This window comes from Hippopotamus amphibius, chromosome 17 (assembly GCF_030028045.1).
Source record: "Hippopotamus amphibius kiboko isolate mHipAmp2 chromosome 17, mHipAmp2.hap2, whole genome shotgun sequence".
NCBI classification, from domain to species: Eukaryota; Metazoa; Chordata; class Mammalia; order Artiodactyla; family Hippopotamidae; genus Hippopotamus; species Hippopotamus amphibius.
The window spans coordinates 7,361,720-7,387,490 of record NC_080202.1 but is presented as its reverse complement, the minus strand read 5'-3'; the positions used below and the strand labels follow the sequence as shown (position 1 = coordinate 7,387,490).

General features: G+C 55.5%; 1 protein-coding gene across 1 annotated transcript in view; it reads right to left on the bottom strand.

The window, feature by feature from the left end:
* Positions 1–3,408: 3,408 nt before the first annotated feature.
* Positions 3,409–25,771, bottom strand: part of STX8 (syntaxin 8) — a 225,202-nt gene continuing 202,839 nt past the window's right edge. Inside the window, exon 8 of the mRNA XM_057715654.1 lies at positions 3,409–3,579. Coding sequence (XP_057571637.1) covers positions 3,512–3,579 — 68 coding nt within the window. The 3' untranslated portion in view covers positions 3,409–3,511. The remainder of the gene's footprint in view (positions 3,580–25,771) is intronic.

The following is a 25,771-nucleotide window of genomic DNA, read 5'->3' as shown; positions in this document are numbered from 1 at the left end:
CAGCAATTTGAGGAAAAATGAGTCTTGGCCCACTTTTCAAAATAAAGGGAAAAAACTGCACTTACCTTCAGTAGGGCTAGGTTAGAAAACCCAACTAGATAAAAGATGGTCTTTATCTAGTCTACGCAAGGAGCTCTCTGTGTAAGCCCGGAGCTGGAGGGGCAGGAGTACTGGCTACGGGCCGGCCAGCGGGTCTCAGAGGACTGGTCAGGAGAGAACCTGACGGTTCTCGGAGCAGAGGGACAGTCGGGAATCCTGCAGCAGCCCTGCGGAAGCAGGGTCCAGGGCTGTGCCGGGAGCAGGGCGTTCCGGGGCTAATGAAAACGAAGGTTTAGTTACAGTTATTAATAATAATGAAGCGTCAATGGAACAAAAGTACCAGTTGTAACCAGGTATCTGGACTTCTTTATATGGTATCCAGACTTTGCTTATAATTAATAATCGGTTCAGTTAAACAATACTTACGCTGTTATTTTAATAAAGTTTACTTTCGTTGAAAACGCACCCCAGGTGACGGGTCTCACCTCTTTTCTCTATGCTTTGGGCACTCAGTGCTCACACCATCGATCCAGAGCCCTGCGGGCCACCCAGGACCGTGGTCCTGACGCCTTCGAGGGGGAAAACCAGGCCTGGCCACACCCAGCTGGAAAATGCCACATGACTCCAGGGTGGGTCCTGATGCAACAGATCCCAGCCCCGTGGATGCCAGTCTCGGGCTACCCCTCGGTTCAGAGTGGGGTGGGTCTCTCCTGTGAGAAGCCCACCCCGAGGAAGCTGAGGGAAGGGGGAGCCCCCCTGCCCGGCACCTCCCCGGGCCCTCACGGTCTCACCCGCCCAGCTTCTTACGCCCTCCCCTGCCCGCGGGTCCGGTGCAGCTCACCCGGCTAGCAGTGCAGGGGCCAGGCCTAGAGCCCACTCAGTCAGAAGAACAGAAGCCGCTGTGTGCGGACACGGGCTCAGCGTTTGGCTCGGAAAGGCCTCTCCGTGTGGCTGAGCCAGGCCGCCGTGGCTCTGGTTCAAAGATGCCCCACGAGTTGCCGGGGCTCCGTGCTGAGCAAGTCAAGTGGAGGTGAGAAAGTCAAACTGAACTTCAATGCCACCTCCCGTGAGCCCCAAAGTAGGTGGGCTCCAAGGAGACGCTGTTTATACAGATTTGGGGTTTTGCACGACAGGACTGAACGACGTGCTCTGCGGATGCCTGACCTTCCATCGGGGGTTCCGTTAGCAACCACCCCACCACCCATGAGGAAAATGTCTCCCAGGGCAAAAGCCCCAGCTCCCACCCCGTCCAGCCGGGCCGGTCTCCCTCAGGAGCTCAGCCGTCTCGGTCCTGACCCCAGCCTGCCTCTGTCACCTCCTCTGCTCCTCTGTCCTGATCCCCGACAGCCTGCCTCACGCTCACGGCTGCCCCGCTCCCGCCCTCCCGTCCCTGGGCCGCGCCTGGTCTGCACGTGTCGGGGCCCTGGAGGTCAGCGGGCAGCAGGGTCCAGACAGGCAGGCGAACCGCTGCTATGCCCGGGCTCACCCTCATGTCCTCACAGCAGTTGGTACTGGGTCAGAAGCGCGGGAGAGGATCCCCGAACTCTGGACGTGGAGACCGCTTGGCTCAGGCAGTGTAGACGTGGGTTAGAGGGAGAATCCTTGGTCAGCTGAGCCCCCCTGCTGACACGTGCTGGCTCACCTGATCCTCACAGCATTCCCCGGAGGCAGGAGACAGTCTTCTCTCCATTTTCTAGAGGGGGAAACGGGGGCACAGGAAGGGTACCTGGCCTGCGGTCACATCGCTGGTGAGTGGTTGTCACTGGGGCTGTCACCGCCTGGTTCAGGCTCTCTGCCTTCTGGGCACCTCCTGGTGCCCCGCTGAGCAGGGCAGGTGACAGTCCCGGCCAGGGAGCTGCGAGCAGAGGCCGTGGCTCCCCTTCCAGGCACAGTGCTCCCTTGCTGGCGTGAGGGCTTCCAGAGAGAGTCCCCTTCCTTCTGCCACAGTCCGCGTGGCTGTCCCATCGGCCCCCAGCTGACCTGCGTGGCGAGCAGCAGGAGGGAGGTGCCGACGCCTGGGATGGATCTAGGTGGTCTGGACTTGGGTGGCTGTGGCTGCAGTGCCGTCCTGGCTGACGCGCGTGGAGTCCAGGTGTGACCCCGGGCAGGGCAGGTCCAGGGCTGGACGGCCTCCCGGAAGAGCGCCGTGTGTCACCACCACACACACCATGTGGAAGTGGGACTGCCCAGGTGGCCTGGAAGTGACCTGGCCCCTCCAGGGGAGAACGGCGGGGAGGAGGGTCACCCAGCCTTTGCAGTGCCAACGGACCGGGGTCTGGACCCAGGTCTTCCCCGCGACTGGAGGCTCAGGTCGCGGGGTCCTCCTGTGCCCGTCGCGGTCCCCCCGGGGGGCTGGGGGTGGGGTGGGTCAGCTCACGCCTTCTGGAGAGCAGCCGCCCGTCGTCCACCCGAGACCCCCCAGGACTCCCACCCGCACACCCGATCTCTCCTATTCCAGTGAAATCTTGTGCTTGGACATCACCCTAACTTTTCATCGCCAACCCCAATTCTTTCCCCTGAGCCATGGAGGGCAAAGCAAGGCCCGCTGGCCCAGCCTGCCTTCCGCGCGGGCACGGCCAGGAGGGAGGGCACAAAGCTTGGCCTTCTGCCCCTTCCAAGCTGGACTCACCGCCACTCCCACGGGCCTGGCACCTGCCGCAGGCCTAGCCCATCCGTCCGCCCTCGTCATCACACATGTGTACACAGGTGCAATGCACACTCACACACACACACACACAAAGTTGTCAGGGGCAGCTTAGGAGCCAAATAAAGGCACTGTTCTGCCTGCATAATCACGCCTTTCTCTGTGAGCACCTACATGGTACTTTCCTGCCTGATCCCTCTCCCCATCCCCCCACCTGATTCACCAGACCTGATCCCGGCTGCTCACAGAGTTGTTTCAGCCTCGGAAGACGGGTTTACTATGCTGCGTAGGGAGAGGGGAACACGCTTCTAAGTCTGAAGGTAGTTCCCAGAGTGGAGTCCTGAGCTGTTTCACCACTAGGAGTGGCGAGCCTTGTGGGGGAACGAGGACAGGTGGCGGGGGACAGTGACACAGAAACACCTGCCTGTGTCACAGCCCTAAAGTCACTCCTTCCTCCCTCCTGGACACACGTAGCCTTGGCTGCTCCCTGGCCTCCCACGGGGGCACGTGACGTCCCCGAGCAGACCAGACACTCGAGGTCACAAACGGCCCAGGGCGCCCAGCATCCATCAGTGGCCCCGGGGCAGTGACTGCTGAGGGACCTTGGGCTAGCACCCCAGTGACCAGGACAGAACCCGAAAGGGCCACACCGCCCGATACCCCGGCGGCTCTGCAGAGCCGCCACGCGATTGGTTTCTGCTGAAGCAATGCACGTCAGGCGTTCAGAGCTTTGGGGGAATTTATTGAGAGCGGCTTTCGTGTACCAAGAAGATGCTGAGCGCTTCGCCATCACCGTAGGCGTCCCGGCCGGTGGTCCCTTGACGGCCCCTATTTGGTTGGCCAGACCGCAACGACCACGATGGCCACGAGCAGCAGCAAAACCACCACGAGCATCCCTGGAAAACAGAAGCACACGAGGCCCCGGTGTTGACGCACCCCGGAAGCGCATCTCCCGCCCTGTGAAGCATCTTCCGAGAGGACGGAGCATGCAGTCCTCGAGGCAGTGCGCCCCAGTGTGTGTGGGGGTGTCAGCAGCCTCTGGCTTTGCAGGCTGGAGGGTGTGGAAGGGAGGGGCGCCAGGGACGCCGCAGAGTCGCCACCGCGCCACCTCGAGAGCGGTGCCTGCAAAGCGCTTGTGCTCCTGACCTGCAGGGGCCTCCCCATTCAGCCCCTCGCTCCGGCTCTGTGTGCAGCTTGGCCCTGTTTTCTGTTTGTATTGATGAGGCACGGATAAAGCAAAGGGCTTTGGCGTTTACGGAGAAATGTGCTTCTAGAATCCATGTTCTCTCCTAGCCACATGGATTTAGCTTTCCTTCTTGAGCCTAACATATTTGTCACCTGTATGTAAAAAATTCCAAGAGAGGGACTTTAAATTTTTTTATGTTAGTATTTTCTAGTTTTACTTCCTCAACTTTTTGGCTGGGGACCACAAAGGAGAGCACCAGTCCTCCCGGCCAGCGTGCCCCCTGCGTCCAGCTCTGCTCGCCAAGCCCGCCCCGCCTCCCTCAGCTCAGGCATCTGGGCTTACTGCCGCCCATCCCGTCAACGCGGATGCAGCGGGAGGGCCCAGGAGGACTCAGCCCCTTCACCCAACGCGCTCACCACCTTTCACGCTGACTCTCCCGGTGGCGGATGGGTGCTTCCCCTGCCCCGGAGGCCAGCGTGGCTGTGGCACATGAGACACAGGGCCCGGCCACGACGGAGCAAACACGTGCTACGTGAAGGCCCCCTGAGCCACTGAGGCCCCGAGAGGGGTGAGAGGGGCAGAGGAGATGACGCACGTGAAGATGCTCTACAAGTAACAGGAGTCACGGTCACGTGGCTGCTCGGCCACCAGGACGGCCCGCCTCAGGCTGACGAGCTGTAGTGAGAAAGCTCAGGGTCCCAGGGATTCAACAACTTATTCTTTTATAGGAAGCCGTTAACATTATGGATCTTATTAGCTAGATAACCACTGGCCACGTTGGGCTTCTAGAACTTAAGAGCCACACGTGGCCAGTGGCCACCCTGTTGGACAAAGACAACAAAGAGCATCTCCACCATCACAGCAAGTTCCAGTGGACAGAGTGGACGTAGCGTGTGGAGGTTATCCTGACTGCTTTATTCACGGCTGCGGGACCCCAGCTTCGACAGCAGTGCCTGGCGTGGAGGCTCAACACGCAGTTGCTGAATCAGTGGATGAACAGCTGCTTCGGTGTTTTCAACACTCACACCCACAGGGACAGCTCCCCATGCTGGGAATTCTGTTTTCCCTTCTTCCTGAGTCTGTTTTGTTAAACTGAATTTTTCTCGGAAATGGGCCCTTTTTTTCTGAGTACGCAAAAGTACTGGCCTAAGACTGTTCGTTATATTCTCCTGTAATTTAAACACTGCTCTGTATCTTAGTCCTTTTTATTTCTCACATCACCTGTTCGTGCACATTTTTCTAGCCTTGCCGCAAGTGTGCCTCTTTTTATTGATCTTTTCCAAGAACAAGGTTGACTTTGTTGATCAGCTCTCGTTTATTTTGTTTTATTAATTTCTGCATTTATTCTTATTAATCCTTCTATTCAGACTTTCTTTGGATTAAACTAAGTTGGTTTTTTAAGTTCTTGACTTGAAAGTTAATTCATTTTCCACTTTCTTCTAAATATCACCCCCTAAAATTAAAGTTCTGACGTAAAATCATTTCATTGTTGTTAGTTTCTAAATTCTATCTATCTACCTACCTACCTACCTATCTGCCTGCCACACCACGCCACGCCACGCCTGTGGGATCTTAGCTCCCCAACCAGGGATCGAACCCATGCCCCCTGCAGTGGAAGCACAGAGTTTTAACCACTGGACCGCCAGAGATGTCCCTCAAATTCTAAACATTAAAAAATTTTCAACAATGTCTTCTTTGGCCCCCAAATTATTTAGAAGTGATTTTAAGATTTCCAATCATATGGAAACAAGCTTATCAAAATATATATTTAAAAATTCTGATATGATAATACACGTGCTGTATTTTGATGTGAAAATAAGTGTGATTGCTATTGGTGACGAAGTCACGCGCACTGGGAGCACCACCATGGTTTGCTGCCAACCTCCTTCACTGAAGAAAAGAAACGCTAAATCTCAGTGAGAGGTCCGTGAAGACACGAATGCCACTAGCCTTCTCATCCATGGTCACCGACTCCCTGAGTTCTCTCCACGGATCCCCAGGGTTCAGTGTAGTTCAGGTTGGGTAAATCTTAAACCCAACCCGTGTAAGCACAGCACGCCCATGGTTTTCAATACTGAGGAAAGGCTTAAAAAGAAATACATGGGAAGCTTCCTTGTCATCTCCCTGTGACAGTGGGTGAAGTTTTCCTAACACACCTTCTTCCTGCGATGAGCCAATCTTTCGAGAGCGTCCCCCCTTGGGGACCTACAATTTTCTTCTGTCTTGGTAAACGTAAGTCCGAGCCTCTATACCAGGGGTCTGTAAACTCTGACCCACGGGCCATACCTGGCTTGTGATCTGTTTTTGTACAACCTGTGAGCTAAGAGTGGCTTCTGTATTTTTAAAGGGCTGTCCAAAAAAAAGAAAAAAAAAGGAGATGTGACACACTGTCTGGGGTCTGCAAAGCCTAACGCATTTACTGTCTGGCCTTTTACAGAATCTGCCAACGCTGCTCTACGTCACTATGGCCGAGGATGGCCTCGCTTAGCTGCTGGTCTCTGGTTCTCCCTCCATTTCTCTCATTTGGGGATTTCCTTCCTTTCTTGTAAACTCAGCCATCCATTAGCACTCTAGGGGGTGTTGTTAATATTTTATCTAGCATTTCAAGATGCTTGTAGGAAGGGGGGGGGGTGTTTGTGAGAGAGAGAGAGAGAGAATGAGTATTATCGCACTGCATCTTCTTGCCAGAACCAGAAGAACAAATCTTTTCATTCATTTCTGTCTTCAGAAACATCTTCAGGTTGCCCAATGGCTTCCACCAGGGCAGGAATCCCACTGCTTCTTGGCTGGGGGAAAGGTCTATATTGTGCAATAATTTTCCTTGAAAAACAACGGCAGCGAGGGAAGCAGAGAGACCAAGGTGAAACGCTGGGGCAACTGCTGGCCTTCTGGGGCCCAGGCTTGCCCTAAAGACAAGGGGAGGAAAGCAGAGGAGATGGGCTGAGTGGTGGCTCAGGAAGGAGTCCTCGATCGGAGCCGGGAGGGCACATGGGGCTGAGAGGCTCCCTGCGCGGCCTGGGTTCTGGACCAAGGCTGCAGTGGCCCAAGGGAGGGTGATACGAGTGGCCCTGACTTTTCAAATCCGGGTGATGATGAGAAAAGCTGAACAAAGGAATCAAGGACGGTAACTGGCTGGGAAGGAGAAACCAGGCATCGGGTTTGAGTTTCTACTTGTGAAGCCTGCAGTCCAAGGCAAGCGGCCTCAAGCCTCACAGTCACCACCATCTCCCACTTGGGTCACTGCAGGGGCTGACCTGCTGCTCCTTTTACCCAATCCTTTCCCCGTGATTGAGCTGGAATGGGAATCAGATCAGGTTGCTTCCCGGCTCACAATCTCCAGTGGCTTAAAATCCACACTCTTCATGGCGTTTGGAGGCCCTGTGCCATCTGCCCCCTGCAACCCCTGAAGACATACAGGTGTCCTGTGCTGGGGCCATCCTGGCCTGCGGTTCCTCCAACGTGCCCTGTGCCCTCCTGCCTCGCGGACTGGACCCGTGCTGTCCTTCCCACCCCGATGGCACTGCCCCCTCTTGGCCTAGTTAATCCCTGTTCATCCTCCAAAACTTGGCATCCGCTTCTCATCCTCTGGGAACTCCTTCCTGACCTGTGATGGACTGTTGTTCCCTCTGTCTCTGCAGTGACCCTTCTGAAACCACGATTTGGGTCCTCAGGCAGTTGCTATCTGCCTCCGCCACCAGCACGGGAGCATCCACGGCCGGGACCGAGCCTGTTGGGTTCACCACCACGTGCCCCGTGCCTGCAGCAGAGCTGGGCACACGAAAGGGACATTCTTTTTGCTATAAATGAACAAACGCATTAAGTAACTGGAGGGAACAAGAAGAGCCAACGAGAAGGACACAGAAGGGACAGACGACAAGGAGAGGGGAGCTGGGACGATGTGTCAGGGAGGCCGAGGGAAGAGAAACGTCAAAAGGTGGTCAGTGCCCATTACAAACCCTGCAGAGACCCCAGGAGGACAGGGAGAAGCTCCCGGGCTTCGCAGACAGTTCAGGGCGCGGCAGGAGCCGAGGGTGGGCCTACTGTAACTGTCATTGATACGGCGGTTCCTCTTTCAGCTGCTAGTTTTTCTACCACAGAAACCGTGAGTCCTGCAAACGGAACCGCAGGAGAGGTACGATGGGGTCCACAAGACCTGTGGAAAATGAAAACGCACTTCACCTGCTGGCACCAGAGACAGCACCTTGATAAGATGCGACATACTCGATTCTTGTCCCAAGATGTAAAGGGGGACTGTGAGATCCACAGCAAGTAAGACTCGGAGATTTCAAACCCTTTCAGAGCAAACAGGGCTCCTCCGGGGAGGAGGTTTGCAGCAGGTTTCAGGAAACTGGGGTGGGTGCACCCAGGCTCAACCGAGGAAGCCATCCCAGGGTGGCAAGTGACAGGGACACGCCAGAGCCAGCTGCCGCCCTCTGGAGTCTTCTGGGTCAGGAGCAGATGTTCATGTACCTTGTCACTGCAGCGCCTCCTCCTTGAGAACCTGCGCTTTTCTGGAATGCGCGCACAGCTCTGGCACCTTCCTTGAGTGGAGTCTCTTCTCTGAAGGATGTTTCAAAAAGAGAAACCGGGGGTCTTTGCAAAGCCAGGGAGAGCTAAGCCACGGCGTGTGTGGAGTACTCCCGCGGGCCAGGTCGCCTCGCTCCAGTCTCAGCGACAGGTAACCCTCGTCTCTGTTTTTTATGAGGAAGCTGAGGTTCCGGAAGGCTAACTCTCTCACCTAAGGCCCCACAGCTGGGGAGAGGAAGAGCTGGGACTGGAATCCAGGTGGGACAGACCCCTCGGCCTCGCTCGTACCCTTTCTCCGCACCTGTGGGGCCCGGCGGGAGCTGATTCCCCACGCAGCCTGGGGGTTCATCAGGGAGAGAGGCCCAGATGTCATTGGGCTGGAAAACTGAGATAAAGAGTTTCTTCTTTTTTTTTTCTTTTCCCTTTTTTTCCTTCTTCCTTTGTGCAACTTTTCATAGTGGGAAAATTGAAACAAATACGAGAGTAAACAGAAGAGTGTAAGGAGCGGTGATGAACTCTCATCACTCCGCTTTCACAGGGGTCGGTTCGTGGCCAGTCTGGTTTCATCTATACCCTCACCTGCTCCCTGTCCCTGGTGCGCTTTTTGGAAGCAAATCCCAGACATGTTTCATCTACAAATACTTCAGGAAGTATCACCAAAAGGCATCATTAGAAAACGCACCACCACCACCACCAGCACGCATAACACAGAGGGCTTGCTGTTTCTTAAAGGCAGACGCAGGGAAGAGCCCGCAACACTTCACATACAGGAAGGTGGTTCCAGCTTAGAGCACATGGGAGACCAGGCCACCAACGGCCACCGGCCACGACCAGCATTCAGTCACATGTGACAGACAGAACTTCTTTCTCCTGCCTCAGAGCAGGAGGCAGGGGGTCTAGTCATCCATCCCCCCCGCTAAGGAAATGTTTGACATTTCAGACCGAGGAAAGACAGTGGAACTTCTGGGAACCTGCCAACTTCTGAAACAATGAATGCTCTTTGCCCCCGAGCCCAGCACACAAACACCTGGCGAGGCCGCGGACGCCGGGAGCCTTGACTGCACACGTCTCTCAGCTCCGCGCGGGGCCTGCTGGCACCTGGCGAGGCAGATTTTCCCTTCCAATCCCCAAGTGCCCCTTTCAGCGGCAGGCCTGGGATGCCAGAGTTCCAAGAGTGGAAAAAAACCGTCCGTTTCCTTTGGTCAGTTTACCAGATGAGTATTACTCAACCGCTTATAATATTTACAAGTCCAGCTCATGGCAATCACCAGAAGATGTAAGAGAAACGCCTCTGCCCACGGGGAAAGGATATGAAACACGGTCTCTCAGGGACAGTGTAGTGTTTGCTGAAGATTGTTCACCGGCATTCATGGTCCATATTTTTTTCCAGTGAAACACTGGAAACCAGTAAATTATGGAGGCTGTGATGCTAACACCTCTGCCACAGTGAAGCGTGGGTCACAGCTCCTAGTGCTTACTGATGATGGCGGTGGGGGGGGGGAAGGCTGGCATGAGGTCTGGCTTTTCTTTAGAAAGTGGGAGCAGGCCTCTGTATTGGCCAGTTCTCCCCGCAAGAAACTGTAGGAAAACTCCAGTGATCAGCATGGTGGGAAAGCAGGGGGGATGGAGGGGCGAGGAGGGCAGGGGAGGGGGATGGAGGGGCGAGGGGGGGATGGAGGGGAGAGGAGGGCGGGAGGGGAATGGAGGGGAGAGGAGGGCGGGGGGGGAAATGGAGGGGAGAGGAGGGCGGGGGGGATGGAGGGGAGAGGAGGGCGGGGGGGATGGAGGGGAGAGGAGGGCGGGGGGGATGGAGGGGAGGGGGGGATGGAGGGGAGAGGAGGGCGGGGGGGATGGAGGGGAGAGGAGGGCGGGGGGGATGGAGGGGAGAGGAGGACGGGGGGGATGGAGGGGAGGGGGGAAATGGAGGGGAGAGGAGGGCGGGGGGGATGGAGGGGAGAGGAGGGCGGGGGGGATGGAGGGGAGAGGAGGGCGGGGGGGATGGAGGGGAGGGGGGGATGGAGGGGAGAGGAGGGCGGGGGGGAAATGGAGAGGAGAGGAGGGGGGGAAATGGAGGGGAGAGGAGGGCGGGGGGGATGGAGGGGAGAGGAGGGCGGGGGGGATGGAGGGGAGGGGGGATGGAGGGGAGAGGAGGGCGGGGGGGAAATGGAGAGGAGAGGAGGGGGGGAAATGGAGGGGAGAGGAGGGCGGGGGGGAAATGGAGAGGAGAGGAGGGGGGGAAATGGAGGGGAGAGGAGGGCGGGGGGGATGGAGGGGAGAGGAGGGCGGGGGGGATGGAGGGGGGGGATGGAGGGGAGAGGAGGGCGGGGGGGATGGAGGGGAGAGGAGGGCAGGGGGGATGGAGGGGGGGAAATGGAGGGGAGAGGAGGGCGGGGGGGATGGAGGGGAGAGGAGGGCGGGAGGGGATGGAGGGGAGAGGAGGGCGGGGGGGATGGAGGGGGGGAAATGGAGGGGAGAGGAGGGCGGGGGGGATGGAGGGGAGAGGAGGGCGGGAGGGGATGGAGGGGAGAGGAGGGCGGGGGGGAAATGGAGGGGAGAGGAGGGCGGGGGGGGATGGAGGGGAGGGGGGATGGAGAGGAGAGGAGGGCGGGGGGGAAATGGAGGGGAGAGGAGGGCGGGGGGGGAATGGAGGGGAGAGGTGGTGGCGTGGGGTTGGGGGGTACAAAGGTCAATTCTTCTGGAAGCCTTTGTATCTGGGTTTGGCTCGCCACAAGGAAGGCCATCCTGGCTGCTGGCTGTGGTTGGTTGTTTGGAACTAAAATGCGTATTCTCCTCCTATTGTCTGCTTTGTTCTTCCCACTGAGGGATCAGGGCCCACAGACAGCTCTCAGGCAGCCTCTGCAGCTCCACAGAGGGCGTGTGTGAAGGGCTCCTGCAGTTGTTTCTGTCCCCCTCTCCCGCCCAGCTGTGCCCAGCAATAGGTGACATTTGCTCATGCATTAACCAGTGGGCTCTCACTGATCAAACAGATTTTTTTGCAGCAGCTCCTGAGTTGAGGGGGGGAATAAGCAGGAGAAAAGACAAAACTGGAATATTTGTTTTCAAAAGTTCATGTAAATGTTCCCTTTAATCCCGTTACTGGGCAAATACGCTAAGAAAAGAGTAGACGGTGAACATATTGACATTCTGATTTTCAGACTGAAGGGCTGAAGAATGGCAGTGCCCCCTGAGCTCACCCCTTGGCCCCGACCTGCCCACTCGGGAGCCGTGAGGTGCAGGCACGAGCCGCCTCCCTCCAACCCACCTGGCAGCTCGGCTGGGCTGGGGGAAACCGTCGTGGGGGCCTGGGTTTGCCCAGACGCGGTGGGGACGCTGGCCTCTGTTCTCCCTGCTCGTGGATCTATTTCACGCCATAGTTCCACATCTGAATTTTCCCCAGACTGTGCTTTCATCAAAATACTGTGCAAAAGTCATCTCTGACGTGCTGAGTTTGGTTCTGTTCTCACTTGGCACTCAGTCCATCCCACCAGGCTTTTCTTTCTCTGTTGGTGGGTAAACCTTCCTCTGTCGCTCCAGCGGGCTCCCCCCATCTCCTCCACAGACCTCCCATCCATCCTCCTCATCCTCCTGCCCCCCGCCCTTTCTCAACCCACCCCAGGGCGGGGGTGCTGACCGCCTAGCTCAGAGTCCGCTTCCTCCATGAAGCCCTCTCCGCCCACAGAGATCTGGCCTCCCTGGAGCCAGGGAAGCACTCACAGCCAGGCCACTGCTCTCCAACAACTGGCCTCCATCTTTCCAGTCTTATCTTACTTATTCACACTTCTTCCCTGGGGTCACAGGATCTCCAAAAGCAGAGACCGTGTGGTCTGATGTGGTAGAAGGGGCACTGGTCTGGGGACTCAGGGAGACCTGATTTCAAACATGTCCACTTTCCAGCTATGAAACACTGGGAAGGTTCCTTAACTCTGAGTTCGGGTCCACCACTGCAGAAGAAGCCTAGAAATACTGACTTCATAGGCTTGTTGTGAGGATTCAACAAAATGCAGTATATAAAACTTCCAGATCATAACTGGCACTCCATAAATGGCGGCTGTGACGGCAGTGACCGCGACTCTCCGTACGACCCGCGGCCTGAGAACAGTGCCTTGTGTGCAGCAGATGAGCGAGCCGGCCTCCTGGCTTCACGACAGAAATAAAATGTCATCCATTCCAGAAGAGGAGGAAGAAGCGTGAAAACAGGGGAACACCTGGGTGGCATTTAGTGGAGAAACGGCCCAATTCCAGCCGAGGCCCGGGGGCGATGACGGGCGTCCAGGGAAGGTTGGACACTCGGAGTGGAACATCTGGCAGCATCCGTGTCAGTTATTAGCTGCAGGAAGGGCAGCTGTGCGGGCGAGATGCTGGCTGAAGTCCGAAGGCAAGTGGAGCCCAGCCCAGCGGATGCCAGGTGAGAGAAGCCGTGGAAAAGCCAAATGTGACGAGGCTTTGAGGAAGGGAAGGGCAGGGCAGGGGCGCGCGGAGGAAGGGGTTGCAGGCAGCGGAGGGAGGCGGGGAGAGCAAACCCAGAGGGGCACCTAGAGGGTGTGCGGGGGGCCCGAGGGAGCTCCGAAGGTGTGCCCGGCGCCGGGACACGTCCCGCCGTGCAGGGGGATGGGCTGAGCAGGACTCGGGCTGGGGAGCCCGGGTGCTCTAGCTATGGTGGCGCGAACAACGTCAATGACAATGAAAACGACAGCATGGGAGAAGCACAAAAGTCCCAGCGCCTGTTCCGCCGCGGGGCACGTGTGCTCACATCCCAATGTTCTTCTTGCCATCGGGCGGTGAGCTGGTAGGGCAACACCTTCCCCCGATTTCTGGGTGAGAAAGTCGGGGCTCGGAAGGGGCCCCCTGGGGCGCGGGGGGCCTGCGGGCGAAGGGGGAGGCGGGGGCGCCTGACCCAGCGGTGACGGCGCCGCCCCTCACGGAACCACGTGGCAGGCGGAGCGCGTGCCTACCACGTGCCTAGGCTGCGCTTCTGACTAGAAACAAGGAAAGCTGGCATTACACAGGTCTGAGCTTGCCCTTGGTTTTACGTCACGCCGACCGAACGTGTCTGTGACCGCGTTTGTGTCGCTGTCTCTCCACCAGGTCACAGCCCGGGTGCAGGGCACAGGGAGGACGCGCCGACCCAGCCTGGCCCCTTGCTGGCCCGTGCGACTGGCTGCCCAGCGCCTCTGCGCCCCATGTCCCCGGGGCCGATGGGGGTGACACACGTGTCCCCAGGCCGCGGGGAGGGTTACGTGACGTTCCCCGGCCGAGGGTCTGGCGCAAGCCAGTGCTGACGCTGGTTCCATTCCAGAAAGTGCCAGTTTCCCGAGGACGGGAGCTGGGGTCTTCTCCGATGTGAGTGTTGTGACGAGCTGGGTGCCCCCGGGTGTGTCTGGGCTGGATGCGTGCAGAGGGGACGTGGGGAGGGGAGAGGCACCCTCCCGGCACTGGCATCTCACCCCTTCCTCTGAAGGCCCAGGCCCCGCAGGGGGAGTGCTCCAACCCCCCAGCCCCCTGGGGGGGGACCCCCTTTCCAGGCAGACAGGAGGTCCTGCTCTGTGTAAATAGAAACACTTGACAAGGAGCAACTCTGAAGAGTAGGAAGCCGACTGGGGGAGAGGAGAGCCGTGCAGAGAGACATCTGGGGGCCAGAGACAGTGCGGGCTCTCAGCAGGAAGCAGGAAGCGGGAGGGTGACCCGAGAGGAGTGGGGGTGGGGAGGGGGGAAAAGGACTTGCCTAGAAACAGGAAATGAAAAGGAATTAAGACTGCAAGAGACGGGCAGGGCAGCTGGACGGAGGCCTAGTGAAGACGGGCTCCCGGGGTCTGGGCTCCAGGAACGAGGGCCTTGCTGGGCGTCAGGTGGCGCGGTCACAGCCACCGGCATGGCGGGGCTGACGCTCGCCCCACGGAGACCCGACGTGAGGACCTGAGAGCTCATCCCACTGGCCGAGGGCAAAAACCAGGTCCCAACGGAGGGGCCAGACGTGTCGGTCAAGTGCCCTGGCCGAGGGCACTGCCCCAGTGCGTCAGACGTGCCCACACCGGAACCAAACTCAACACGACTGACTGAGTGCCTAGCGTGGGTCAGGTCCAATGGGGCAAAGATACACGTCGTCTCAGGCAGAAAATCGACCCATCCCCGCCTCCCCAAAACAAAACAAGAACCTCCCCGCAGATGACACTGTTCCCTGGAGGGAGTGTGTACGATCTCAGCCGTCACTGCTGCTTCCTGCACAGAAAGGGCCGACCCACCTGTGTTCCTAACGTGTCACTCATTCCCCTGAAATAAGTTCAGCCCGCTGATCGCCGCCATTCACCAGCAGGATTCAACTGTGAATACATAATCCTTCACAGCAGCAACGCGGAGCAGCTCACTATGTGTTGTCAAGTAAATAATTTAAGGCGATTCTCCGGCGCATCAGGATGTGTTCAGCGATATCCCCTCACCGTGCTGCACGGCTGCCCCTGGGAACGCGAATCTGGCCGAGCCTGGCAGAAATTCACGTGTCCCTGAAAAGACAGCCAGGAGCTCGATTACAGATATCTTGCTTTGTGATTCCTTCTGACGAAGCGTCGGAAGATTTCTGGACGGCTCCCGGCAGGCTGTGCGTTTGCCATACAAAACCCTTCGTTTGGGCCCTGTGGACCGGGAAGCCTCACCTGGCATCAATTAGGGACAACGGCAGGGTGACAGGAAGGCGCTGCTGCCGAAGTTCTGACTCAGGGAGAGAAAGGCAGGGAGGGGTGGCCATCAGGGCAACGCCTTCTCAATACACCAAGTGCTGTATTTAAAGCAAATCATGTGACCAAGACGCAAAGGCTATTTGGTGGTAAATCTAAACGCTTGAGTCTCAAACCTCAAAAGAACATATTATTGGCTGGAAAGGAGGCCCTGGCCATGTCTATTCAACTTGCCCCTACAGGCACAACTGGTGGGTCTCGCGGTAGAGCCCAAATGAAGCCGACCAGGCTTTCTTGTGCAGGAATTTTGGATTCTGGCCTGACAGAGTTGGGGCTGAGCTGCAGTCACGGGGACATCCCAGAGGGACACTCCACAAACTCCGGCCAGAAGCTCTCAGGCTGCCCATCCTCTGACTCTTCCCGAGATCTGTCTGGTCCCACCATCCCCTAGATTCTCGCAAGTAACCCAACATCATGCAAATAAATGGCATGTTCTTTAACCTAAACGAGCCAGGGACATTTCCTTTTACTTGTAATCAAGATCTTCCAGGAAAGACACCAACGACAAAAACAACTATTTGTCTCTAATCACTTGGAAAAGTATCAGAGTCATAGGAGAACAGTTCTGCTTTACTGGTTGAGCGTTGAAAGGACAGTGCAAAGGCATAGCTCCTGGGAACCTACTGTCCTGGGCTGCATCTAGCACCTTACTCTGATGGGCCGAGGTCCCACGTGAAACAGCTATCACCATCAAGAGACCTCAGAGACCAAACTCTTCTCTTTTACAGTCACATATGCTATTATCTTACGAGTATTCTCTGATTTGCTAGAGATGTCCTGAAGAATCAAAGTGAAGACAAGCTGTCCTCAAGTTCTTGGGCAAGAGGTATTTGGAGCAAAGATCAGGGCAGGAGAGCCCCCTCTGTAAACAAGGCCAATGAGAACACCGTGGATGGGGTGGACTAGGTGCTCAGAGCCTCCCCCCTTGGGGACCCCACCTCCCCAGGCACACCGTGTATGGCCCACGGGGCGTCTACCTCCAGCGGGCCCCAGGTGCACACACACTGTTCCTGCCACCACAGCCCTCCTAACAAGAGCCACTTGTGTCACCATCAGCGTTGATGGCCATGTATACCCTTTACACACGCCCACACAGCCTCTCCATCAATGTTTAATCCACAGATGAACAGACGGTCCCCACTCCCCATGTGGTTAGGAAAGCAGAAACAATGCCGATGTCCTCTGGGTTCTCCCTCTCCTGGCTTCTGATTTATTTGAACAAACATTGATAGCACATGTGCAGGGTACCAGGCACTGTTGTAGGCACTGGGGATACAGCAACAAACAAAACAGAGAGAAATCCCTGCCCTCAGTGAGTGAGAGAGAGAGAGAGAGAGAGTGTGTGTGTGTGTGTGTGTGTGTGTGTGTGTGTGTGTGTGTGTGTTGGGGGCGCAGCAGGTATAGACAGACGAAACCCAGAATCTAAGGAAGCGATGTGCTGGAAGGAGGTAAGAGCTGTGAAGAGGAACACAGCCCATGCCTCCCTGCCGTGCAGGCTAAGGGGGGCTTCAAGGCGTGCTCTCCTCTCCCTCAGGTTCCAGGCGCATGTCGGGGAGGGGTACTAATACTTTCCAGAAGCCGGCCATCCCACAGCAGGACTTGGAAACATACTGTGGGTGAGATGAGGGTGCCTTCCTACATGGCATCAGGAAACTGCCCTCCTCGAATGTTAATAATATGTAAGCTTAGAAATAACACATGACGAGAGTCTGCTGGAATGAAGGGTGATGGAACGACAAGTGGAAACAGAAAGGGGACTTATTGTGGAGTGTAGAGAAGGAGAGCCGGAGAGGCAGGACTTGCCAGCAGAGGCCGGCCCTCTCCAGGGCAGGGGGACGCTGGCCAGCGTGCTCCGTCACCGCCTGGCCTGCAGGGATGTGTGGTCCAGGGCACACAGCAGTGCACTGCTGCTTGGGCAGCCGCACATCCTCAGGTGGCCGGTTTTGACAGTTCCACGCCCCAGTGAGAAGTGAGCTTCTTAAACCGAGGGCTGTTGCTCTGACCAGGGGTCCCCTCACTTTACAGCACGCTGGCCACCAGCTGGGGACTGAAGTCGGGAGGAAGCTGGGGTGGGCAGTAGGAGTCGCATGACAGAGTAGACACAAGATGCCACTCAAAGTTTGGGAGAATCTGCGTAAATGCATTTCGGCTGCTGTGGGGATGGCTAGCGCCGTTCCTGGCGCTTTGGGTGGACACTCACTCTGTCATCTTGGAGGCCATACCGGCCCCCCACCTAGTCTCAGCATTCCTTTGGCTTCTAAGGTGACGGGGACTATATATAACCAACAACCACAGTGGGGAGGGCAGAAGAAAGATGACTGCTAAGGGCTGTGGGAGAAAAGAAAAATAAGGGCTGGGGGGAACAGCCAGACGTGGTCCTTCCGCATGAAGAGCTGAGTCTTTTACCAAAGAACCGGAACATTCGTCCCGGTTCCTCTGCTTGGCTGTGAAGCCCGTTCCCATCATCGAGGCAGAAAAATGAGCTCTACTGTGATCCGAAGGTCATCCCTGCTTTCGAGTAATCACCATTAAGCGACTATAAGCGCTCTGTCCCACGACCTCCCGGCACTGTGCGTGTCACTTCCCAACTGTGCAGCAGAGGGATGAAGGATGGGCGTGTACACGTGTGCGTGAACACACGCCTTCCCTCCTTGGGAGGCCGCAGAGCATAACAGCCAGAGATGCACGTGGACTGAGACGCCAGATGGCTTGCGTTCAAATCACAGCTCTGTCACTTGGAGAAGGAACCCAATCCTCTGAGCCTGGAATCAGGAGACTACTCACCCTGCGCTCCCAGAGTTGTCATGGAAACACAACGAGGTAAAACGCTTGGTGCTGAGCACACGACCTGGCCCAAGCACATTCTCAATCGACACCGGCTGCTGTTGTCACCTACTGGAAACTGGCTTTGCTACAAACATGGCACTCACGGTGCTCAACCTTTGCGCAGAAGGCACTCTGATCCGCCATCTGTGACCCCCCAGCCTCCCATGCTGCCCACACAACGCCCCCCCCCCCCAAGCATGACACCAACACCCAGGAGAAAGGGGCCTCCAAGGGGTATGCGGCCAGCCACCTGCCCTGAGGCATGACCACTCAGTGCGACCCAGAGACGGCTGCCACACTGTTCTTGAGAATCTTCTCTATGTCACTCTTTAGAGAATATATCAGGAAAACAGATTTTGAAATATATGCTCATGCAAAATTCTCCAACGGCCTGTATGCCTACATATACAAAAATAAAGATACACTTCTTCACATATACTAGATGAAGAGCGCTCCAGTAAAATGCAGCTCATCTTCGTGCTCTCAGAAGGGCCGTGCGTCTTCTACCCGGAGCGCCCTGATGGCCTCTTCCAGCTTTAGGACACGAATTTAACGATATCGTGGCCGTGAGCTGTCTGGCTGCAGGGGTGGAGCAAAAGCTATCCAGCACCCTGGCCAGCTGCTAGCTTCGCGTTGGTAGGAGGAGAGCTGTCAGCCCGCGGGCATCGCCACAGTGGGAAAGGTAAGGACCACCACGACTCGGAAGCCACGCTGCACTGGCTCATGGAAAAGGCCTTCTTCCCCAAAGAGGCCCCGGGCTTGCCGTTTGATGCAGGAAATACCCAGGAACCGTCAGGCTGCAGAGCTCACACCCGAGGCACGGTCTCACGGTAGGACTGTTCACGCTGTGGCGCGAAGGCACCCTTCCCGCCGCCCTGGGGACCCCCGCAACGCCGCCGCCTCCACCCACGACTGTTCTCTAACACGCTTTACCACCCACAAAGATATCCTCCTACGAACTGCGTATCGTTTGAGGACCCATAAACCTTGACCTTCACAGACGGAAGGCGCCCTCTCAGTAGTGTCAGCTGGGAGGCAGGAAACCGTGGGTCCCTACGTGAACACATGGGGTGGCCTCTGGTGCTGTCCAAGCCCCCATGCGGCTCTGACAGGTGCCCAGGGTCAAGGATATCACCAATGAGCGAACTGAAAAAACAAAAACAAAACAAAAAAACGGGCAAGATCCCTCGCTGTACATTCTAGAATACGGTCAGCCTAAAAACTGCTGACCAAGGATTCTATTGGCAAAAAGAATGAACAGAAGTATCTGAGGCCCAAGGACTCACGGCAGCAGAGCTCAAAGATTGGAAACCAGCTCATATGAAGGACGGGCCTGCAGGGCTAGCCTACAACATGTGGCCTGAGGCCCTTTCAAAGATAAGGCAACCCAGGAGCCCAGGAATCCAAGCAGAAGTCCTTCCCTCTTCCTTCCCCTGAAGGTGGTCAGTGTGTAAGGGGCCTATAGAGACAACAAAACTACAGTCACAGAAAGGCACGCTGATGGCCACGGAATGTCACAGGTTGCATGGTATGAGCCTGTTCAAGCCAGTGCCGGGTGTCTGCCTTTCAGATGTGTGCTGTAGGGGCAGATGATAAAAGGTGTCTGAGGACACTGTGAAAATGATGTCATCAACTTATCCTTCTCCACTCTTCCGAAAAAAAGCAGAATAGATGATTCAAAATGTCAGATTTGGCTTTGAAATATTTGTTGGCGTGTGTGAAACATGGTCTGTCAGATATTTCAGAAATCAAAGCAAAATAAAAAAAAGTGGAATTGTGACACATTCCCAAAGAAATATCCAGTTTTCCCACCCTGGCCTCTCACTCAACACGCCGCCCTCTCTCACACCTCAGCGCCTTGGCAGGGACTGTTCGCACCGCTTCGGAGCCCTCTGCTGCCTTCTACACACCCCCAGCACCCCGACACCGGTGCTGGGCCTCCTCTCAAAACCATCCCCTCCCCCAGGGACACCTCGCTCCCCCGCCCAAGGTGGTCTCTGGACCACTTTTCCTGGGCGGCTCCCATATACTGAACTGGTGGGTTGGAGAAATTGACTTACTACTTGGGGAAATTAGCAACTGACTGGGTTCAGGCTTTACCTCTCTGATGGTCTGAAAATGCTTTGAGAGGACAGACGCTGTGTTCCCATATCTGTCCCCCCAGCCTGTTATCCATGGGTGCCCAGGACAGATGTCATTTCACATGTGCTCGACATGTACATAGTTTTGTTTGGGTTGACTGGATAGCAGCTCATTGTTTAGACTGAAATGCTGCTTGGGATATTAAGAGTCAGTAGTATGTCAGCCATAAAAAGGAACGAAATTGAGTTATTTGTAGTGAGGTGGATGGACCTAGAGTCTGTCATACAGAGTGAAGTAAGTCAGAAAGAGAAAAACAAATACTGTATGCTAACACATATATATGGAGTCTAAAAAAAAAAAGGTACGGATGAACCTAGAGACGCAGACGTAGAGACTGGACTTGAGGACACAGGAGGGGAAGGGGAAGCTAAGACCAAGTGAGAGACTAGCACTGACATGTATACACTACCAAATGTAAAGTAGGTGGCTAGTGGGAAGCTGCTGCATAACACAGGGAGATCAACTCGATGCCTGGTGATGACCTAGAGGGGTGGGATAGGGAGGGTGGGAGGGGTGCTCAAGAGGGCGGGAGGGAGGCTGAAGAGGGAGGGGGTGTGCGGATCTATGTATACATACAGCTGATTCACTCTGTTGTACAGTGGAAACTGGCACAACACTGTGAAGCAATTATACTCCAATAAAGATATGAAGGGAAAAAAAAGAGTTAGTATGGATTTCAAACGCATTTTTACTTGGTGGTAGTTAACATGGATGTTTTAGCAGCTAGAACAGAACCTGGCACACAGTAAGTGATCAATAAATACGTGTTGAAAAAAATGAGTGAACAAATGCATGAAAGAGTATAAACTATCGATAAAACAGGCTATCATAAAATATTGGTTCTAAAGAACTATGAGGGGGTACAAGTAAAGTTAAGTACCGCTGATATCGCCAAACTCAAAATCAATATATTGCCGATTAGTGGTCAGTAATCTGAATATAAACTTCTAGCAGAGACTATATTCTATACGTATCTTGCAAGTAAATGAACGGAGGTACATTTTGGTGCAATGTTGGGATTCTACCAGATGCTCATGGGTTTCTCTCTGACACAGATGATTTAGACTCAGAGTTTTCAGCCAGGTGGACCGTCTTTGCATCACACCCAACAGTCCTGGTTCCCATTTCCTTCCTTCACTGGAACGTTCACTCAGCTGCCACTCGTCGATATTCCTGAGGCGGTTATTACCAAAAATTACCTAACGCTGGAAATGCTGTGTTTACGCTTAGAGCAGTGCTACTCACGGCGTGATCTCAGGGGCATCACCTGAGAGCTGGTCAGAAACGCACTTTCAGGGGCCCCACCTCGCGCCTACTGAGTCTGGGTCTCTCGGGGTGCGGGGGCCTGGGAAGCTGAGTGTTAACAAGCCCCGCACGTGATTCTTCTGGCGCTCAGTTTGAGAACCACTGGGTTAGAAGTCAGGATTAAAAGCTCGCTGGCAGTTCTCCGCACCATAAAACCAAGTATCATCTGTTAACAGCACAGGAAGAGCCGTGGCTTTTCTCTGGGTACCACTAAGATGATGGGTCGGGGTCCCCAGCCGGGAGTAAGGTCACTGTCCCTGCTGACAACACACAGCCTCGAGAAGAAGGGGAGCAGCCTGGATGTATCTGACACACCAACCCCAATTGCTGTCACAATTCACCCCCAGTCCTGCACCAATATTATTCGGCCTCCTTTCCTCTTGACCGAGAGCGCCATGTTCTGAGATCTGTAGGACCATACCTGGAGTGGCCCAAAGACGGCCTTGCTTAGAACTGACAGTGACTCACAGAACCATCTCACCGGATTGCCAGACTTTTCTATCTGGAATCAGGTTGACCCGGGTGGCCTTAGCTGCTAAGGTGTTTTGACCCTCCTTCTTCCTCGCAGAAGCCTAAGGAAAGGCCCAAGAAAGGAAGAAGAGCCTGGTGTGATCTCAGTTTCACCTGTGATCCCTCTCTGCCAATGTGACATTTATTTCCCGCGTGAGGGGGGTGGGGTCCTGATCTGGGATAACATTTGTATTTCTAGTGCACCTGAAGAACAGACATTCAGGATGCCAAAGCACTGGGTGCTGAATCGGTCACAGGAGTCGCTTTCTCACGCACACACAGCTGCCCCATCCCAGAGGGCGCCCCAAAGCCAGGATGCTGGGGAGCTAGTTATAAAGCGTGGCGGCCACTCCGTGAGCAGCCCCCTTGGAGCACCGTGGGTGAGGAAATGAGAGGGGGGGAGGTCTGATGATTAGTTCCTTATGGTCCTGGCATTCTTGAAGTATATTCCTTCCCCCCGCTGGAACACTTCTGCATTCTTGGTCGCGGGGCTGCAATATGCAAGCCTTCCTTTCAGAGCACTGTCCTTTGTGGACGCACCAACACGGCCTCGGAGCAAGAGCTGCCTCCCCCCATCCCACGCCCCTCCCTCCCCACGGCCACGCTCTCCACGCCATCCTCTGTGCTCTTTCTAAGAATGCAATAAACATTTCAGCACCATCTTTTCAATCCACATTATTTACAATATTCTGACCATCCACCGAGGCTGGCTAGGAGGCGAAGTAATAAATCAAACTTAACAACGACAAAAAAAAAAGAAAGGGGGAAAAAAATCACCCTTTGGCGAGGCTAAGGCCTGAGACGTTTCATTCCCTGAAGGGTTTAGTTATGTGAGGAAAAGTGAGATGGGGATGAGACTCCGGGTTTAGAATGACACGGAGTCAGGAACTCGAGTCTACAGGCATCATCACAACTGTGCAGAAATCTCAAACAAACTCACCTCTCAGGGGCATCACGAGGATAAACGAGACACGTGGGAAGCACTCGGAGCGCCTCGAATCAAGGCAACGGGAGCCCAGGTCCCCTTCCTGGGTCCAAAAGGTCATCTTCTTGGAACAGAGAGGCTACCCACCCCCCTTGTCTCCTGAGCTCCAGTCTCTGCTAATCAGCGTCCCCACTGCAGGTTCAAATGTGTGTGTGTCGGGGGCGGGGGGCGGGGGGTGGCAGGGGAGCCTTGGCGCGGGGCTGGGGACGGGGCCCGGGCAGGCAGTGGGATCAAGGCGGCCCGGCCACTGGGTCCAGGCTCCGGCGACCACCCTCAGGGTGACCCCTCCCCCCGCCAGCGAGGACCACGCCAGGCCACACACACTGCCAGAGGTCTCCCTGCGAATGATGCTGCCCCTGCCTGTGGGAGGCGGGCAGGGGGTGGCGGAACTTGCCCGAGGCCACGCTGCGTGGCGCTAGGCAGGTTTACAGAGTCTGACTTTCTCCTCACAGAGACAGACTCTGGCTCAAGAGCTCGCCGATGATTTCAAGTTTTATCTAAACAGACGCGGAGGCCAGCAGAGGCTGTTGGCGAGTTGCGTCACTGGCCTGAGGCCTTTCTGCGCTGACGAGGCCCCGTCCGTCCCGCATCTCACGGTGGAGACCTCAGCGGCTCAGCCTCGCCATGGAGCCACTGGGGGTTCCCGTGTCTGGACCTCAAGGCGGCGGTTCGGAGCCCGTGTCGTCTGGCAGCCTCGGCCATCTGCTCTAAGTGGTCCCTTTGGACAGTTTTCTGGATATGAGATGCCGCTCTTCCGTTCTTGCTGAATTCAGGTCCCGAATGTAAGATCAGAGTCACTGAACCACAACCCACACGTTCATCATCACGGTCTCACAGTTGGTTCTGGGGAAATGACCGTGAGTGGCTGCTCGTGAGACTTTCATACAAGAAAGTCGGGCAAGAGAGTCACTTTTCTCGTTAATATTGTCAACTTGCCAACTGACGTCACTTCGCCACTCTACCATTTTGCACTTCAACCTAACTGGCTTTTGTTATAGGACAGATATGCCTTCCTACTCAGACGTGTCACCTCTTGCTGGATTGGGTGATGGAAAGGTCCCAACCAACATTCTAGAAGGGATCAGACACCAGCTTTGCTTTGTTCATCACTTCTACCAGTAAATGTCCCCCACCCCACAAAAAAAAAAAAGCCACCAAATTTATGCATGAGACCCATATTGTTTAAACAAAGTCCTCTAAAGCACAACAATTTATTTATAAGGTCCCTAGGTCAGGAAACACCAAAACCTTCATTACCTGACTATTACAGTCAATGGTCTGTTTACAACGTCCATTTCTTCAGCTTCTGATGATCGGACATTCCCTCTACTCCAGTGTGTCGGGACTGAGAGGCTGGCCCAGACCCTTGGGGTCTCCTCCTCAGTACAGCCCACTCTCGCTGCAGGCATCCAGGGGGACTTCCTTCCCACGGCCTGAGCTCCCGTGCTGAGCGGCTCCCCGTGACTCCTCAACAGAGGCCTGGCCCCACGACGCCGGGACCTGCCACTGCCCTCTGCCTCCTCCTTTAGTGGCACCTCCTGGTCCTTCTGCCTTGCCCGCCCTTCCCCGTTTATGTGCCCTATCCCCTCATCTTCACCCATGGTGTCAGTGACACGAAAGCCACAGTTAACCATGGCTGTAGAGCCACAGCGCTTGGGCTCAAATCCTGGCCACTCCACCTCCCATCTGTGTGACTGGGGGCAAGCTACTTAACCTGTCTGGGCCTCACACGTAAAATGGGGTTAAGAGTAGTATATACAATGCCCAAAGAGTAGTATATACAATAGTATCTGTAACATAGTAAGTGCATGGGAAACATTCGTTTTTCTTACTAATGAGGATTTACCGGCCAGGTTTCCTGGTGTGCCAACAGCCCCAGTCTGTTTAGACCAGAGCTCTGGTGGAGGGGTGGCCCAAGGCAGCTGTGGTGTCTGCCCCATGATGCTGCCCATCAAGTCACCGTGGCATGGGCATACAGAGCGGTCAGCCAACCCCTCGGCCGGCCAGCAGCCCCTGACCCACTTCAGCCCAGCAGTGAAGCTGAGCTGGGCAAACAGGCTCCTTTGTCTGTAGCTGTCCTAGGAAGTCAGCAGCAAGGAGGCGCCCCAGGTCGGCCTCGCTCCCTAGCGACGGTAACCCGGGTCCTTGTGCCAAGCCCACCTGGGTTTATTATTGTGATAATGTGAGTAACTCTGTGTTTCTCCCCTGATCAAAAGATCTCCCAAAGAACAAAAGTTTAATTACGGTGTATCTCATGCTACAGATATATGTGCTTTAAAGAAAGGACAGAGGTTGACTAAAGGAATACATTTCTAGTTGCAACATTCTGGGCCATCGGCAAGATGGCTACAAGGCTCTCCGTCCGTCCTGAAACTAGACTTCCTAAGCCATCAAGGAGATGACCGAAAAGTGAACAAAATGAACAAGGTGAGTTTCTGTCAGCATCACCTCTTAACCCCCGCCCCCCATTTCAAATCCAGATTCTCAGGGTCTGAAGGTGTAATCAGGACCAAAGTCTTCATGACTTAAGGTGAGCAGAGAGCAAACTCTTTTCTGGTTAACTTCCTTGTCACTCTGGAGAATGTCCCTACCCACTATTTCTCAAGTGAGAAATCGTGGAGCTTTCTGGGGAGAAGGAAGAGCTGGAAATGAGAGCTGGTGAAGGTCAGTGAGTGCAGGACTTAACGGCTCACCGTGGGTCTCAGCTGAGCAGAGAGAGGAGAAGCCAGTCATCCTCCCTCATCACTCTGTGCCCTGCAAACTGACGTTATTATCCTGACAACAATGATGGTGACAGAACCCGAAGCTCAGAAAAGTGAAGTAATTTATCTAAGGTTTCAAAGCCCTTCACCGCTGGGCCTTGGACACGAACCTGGGTT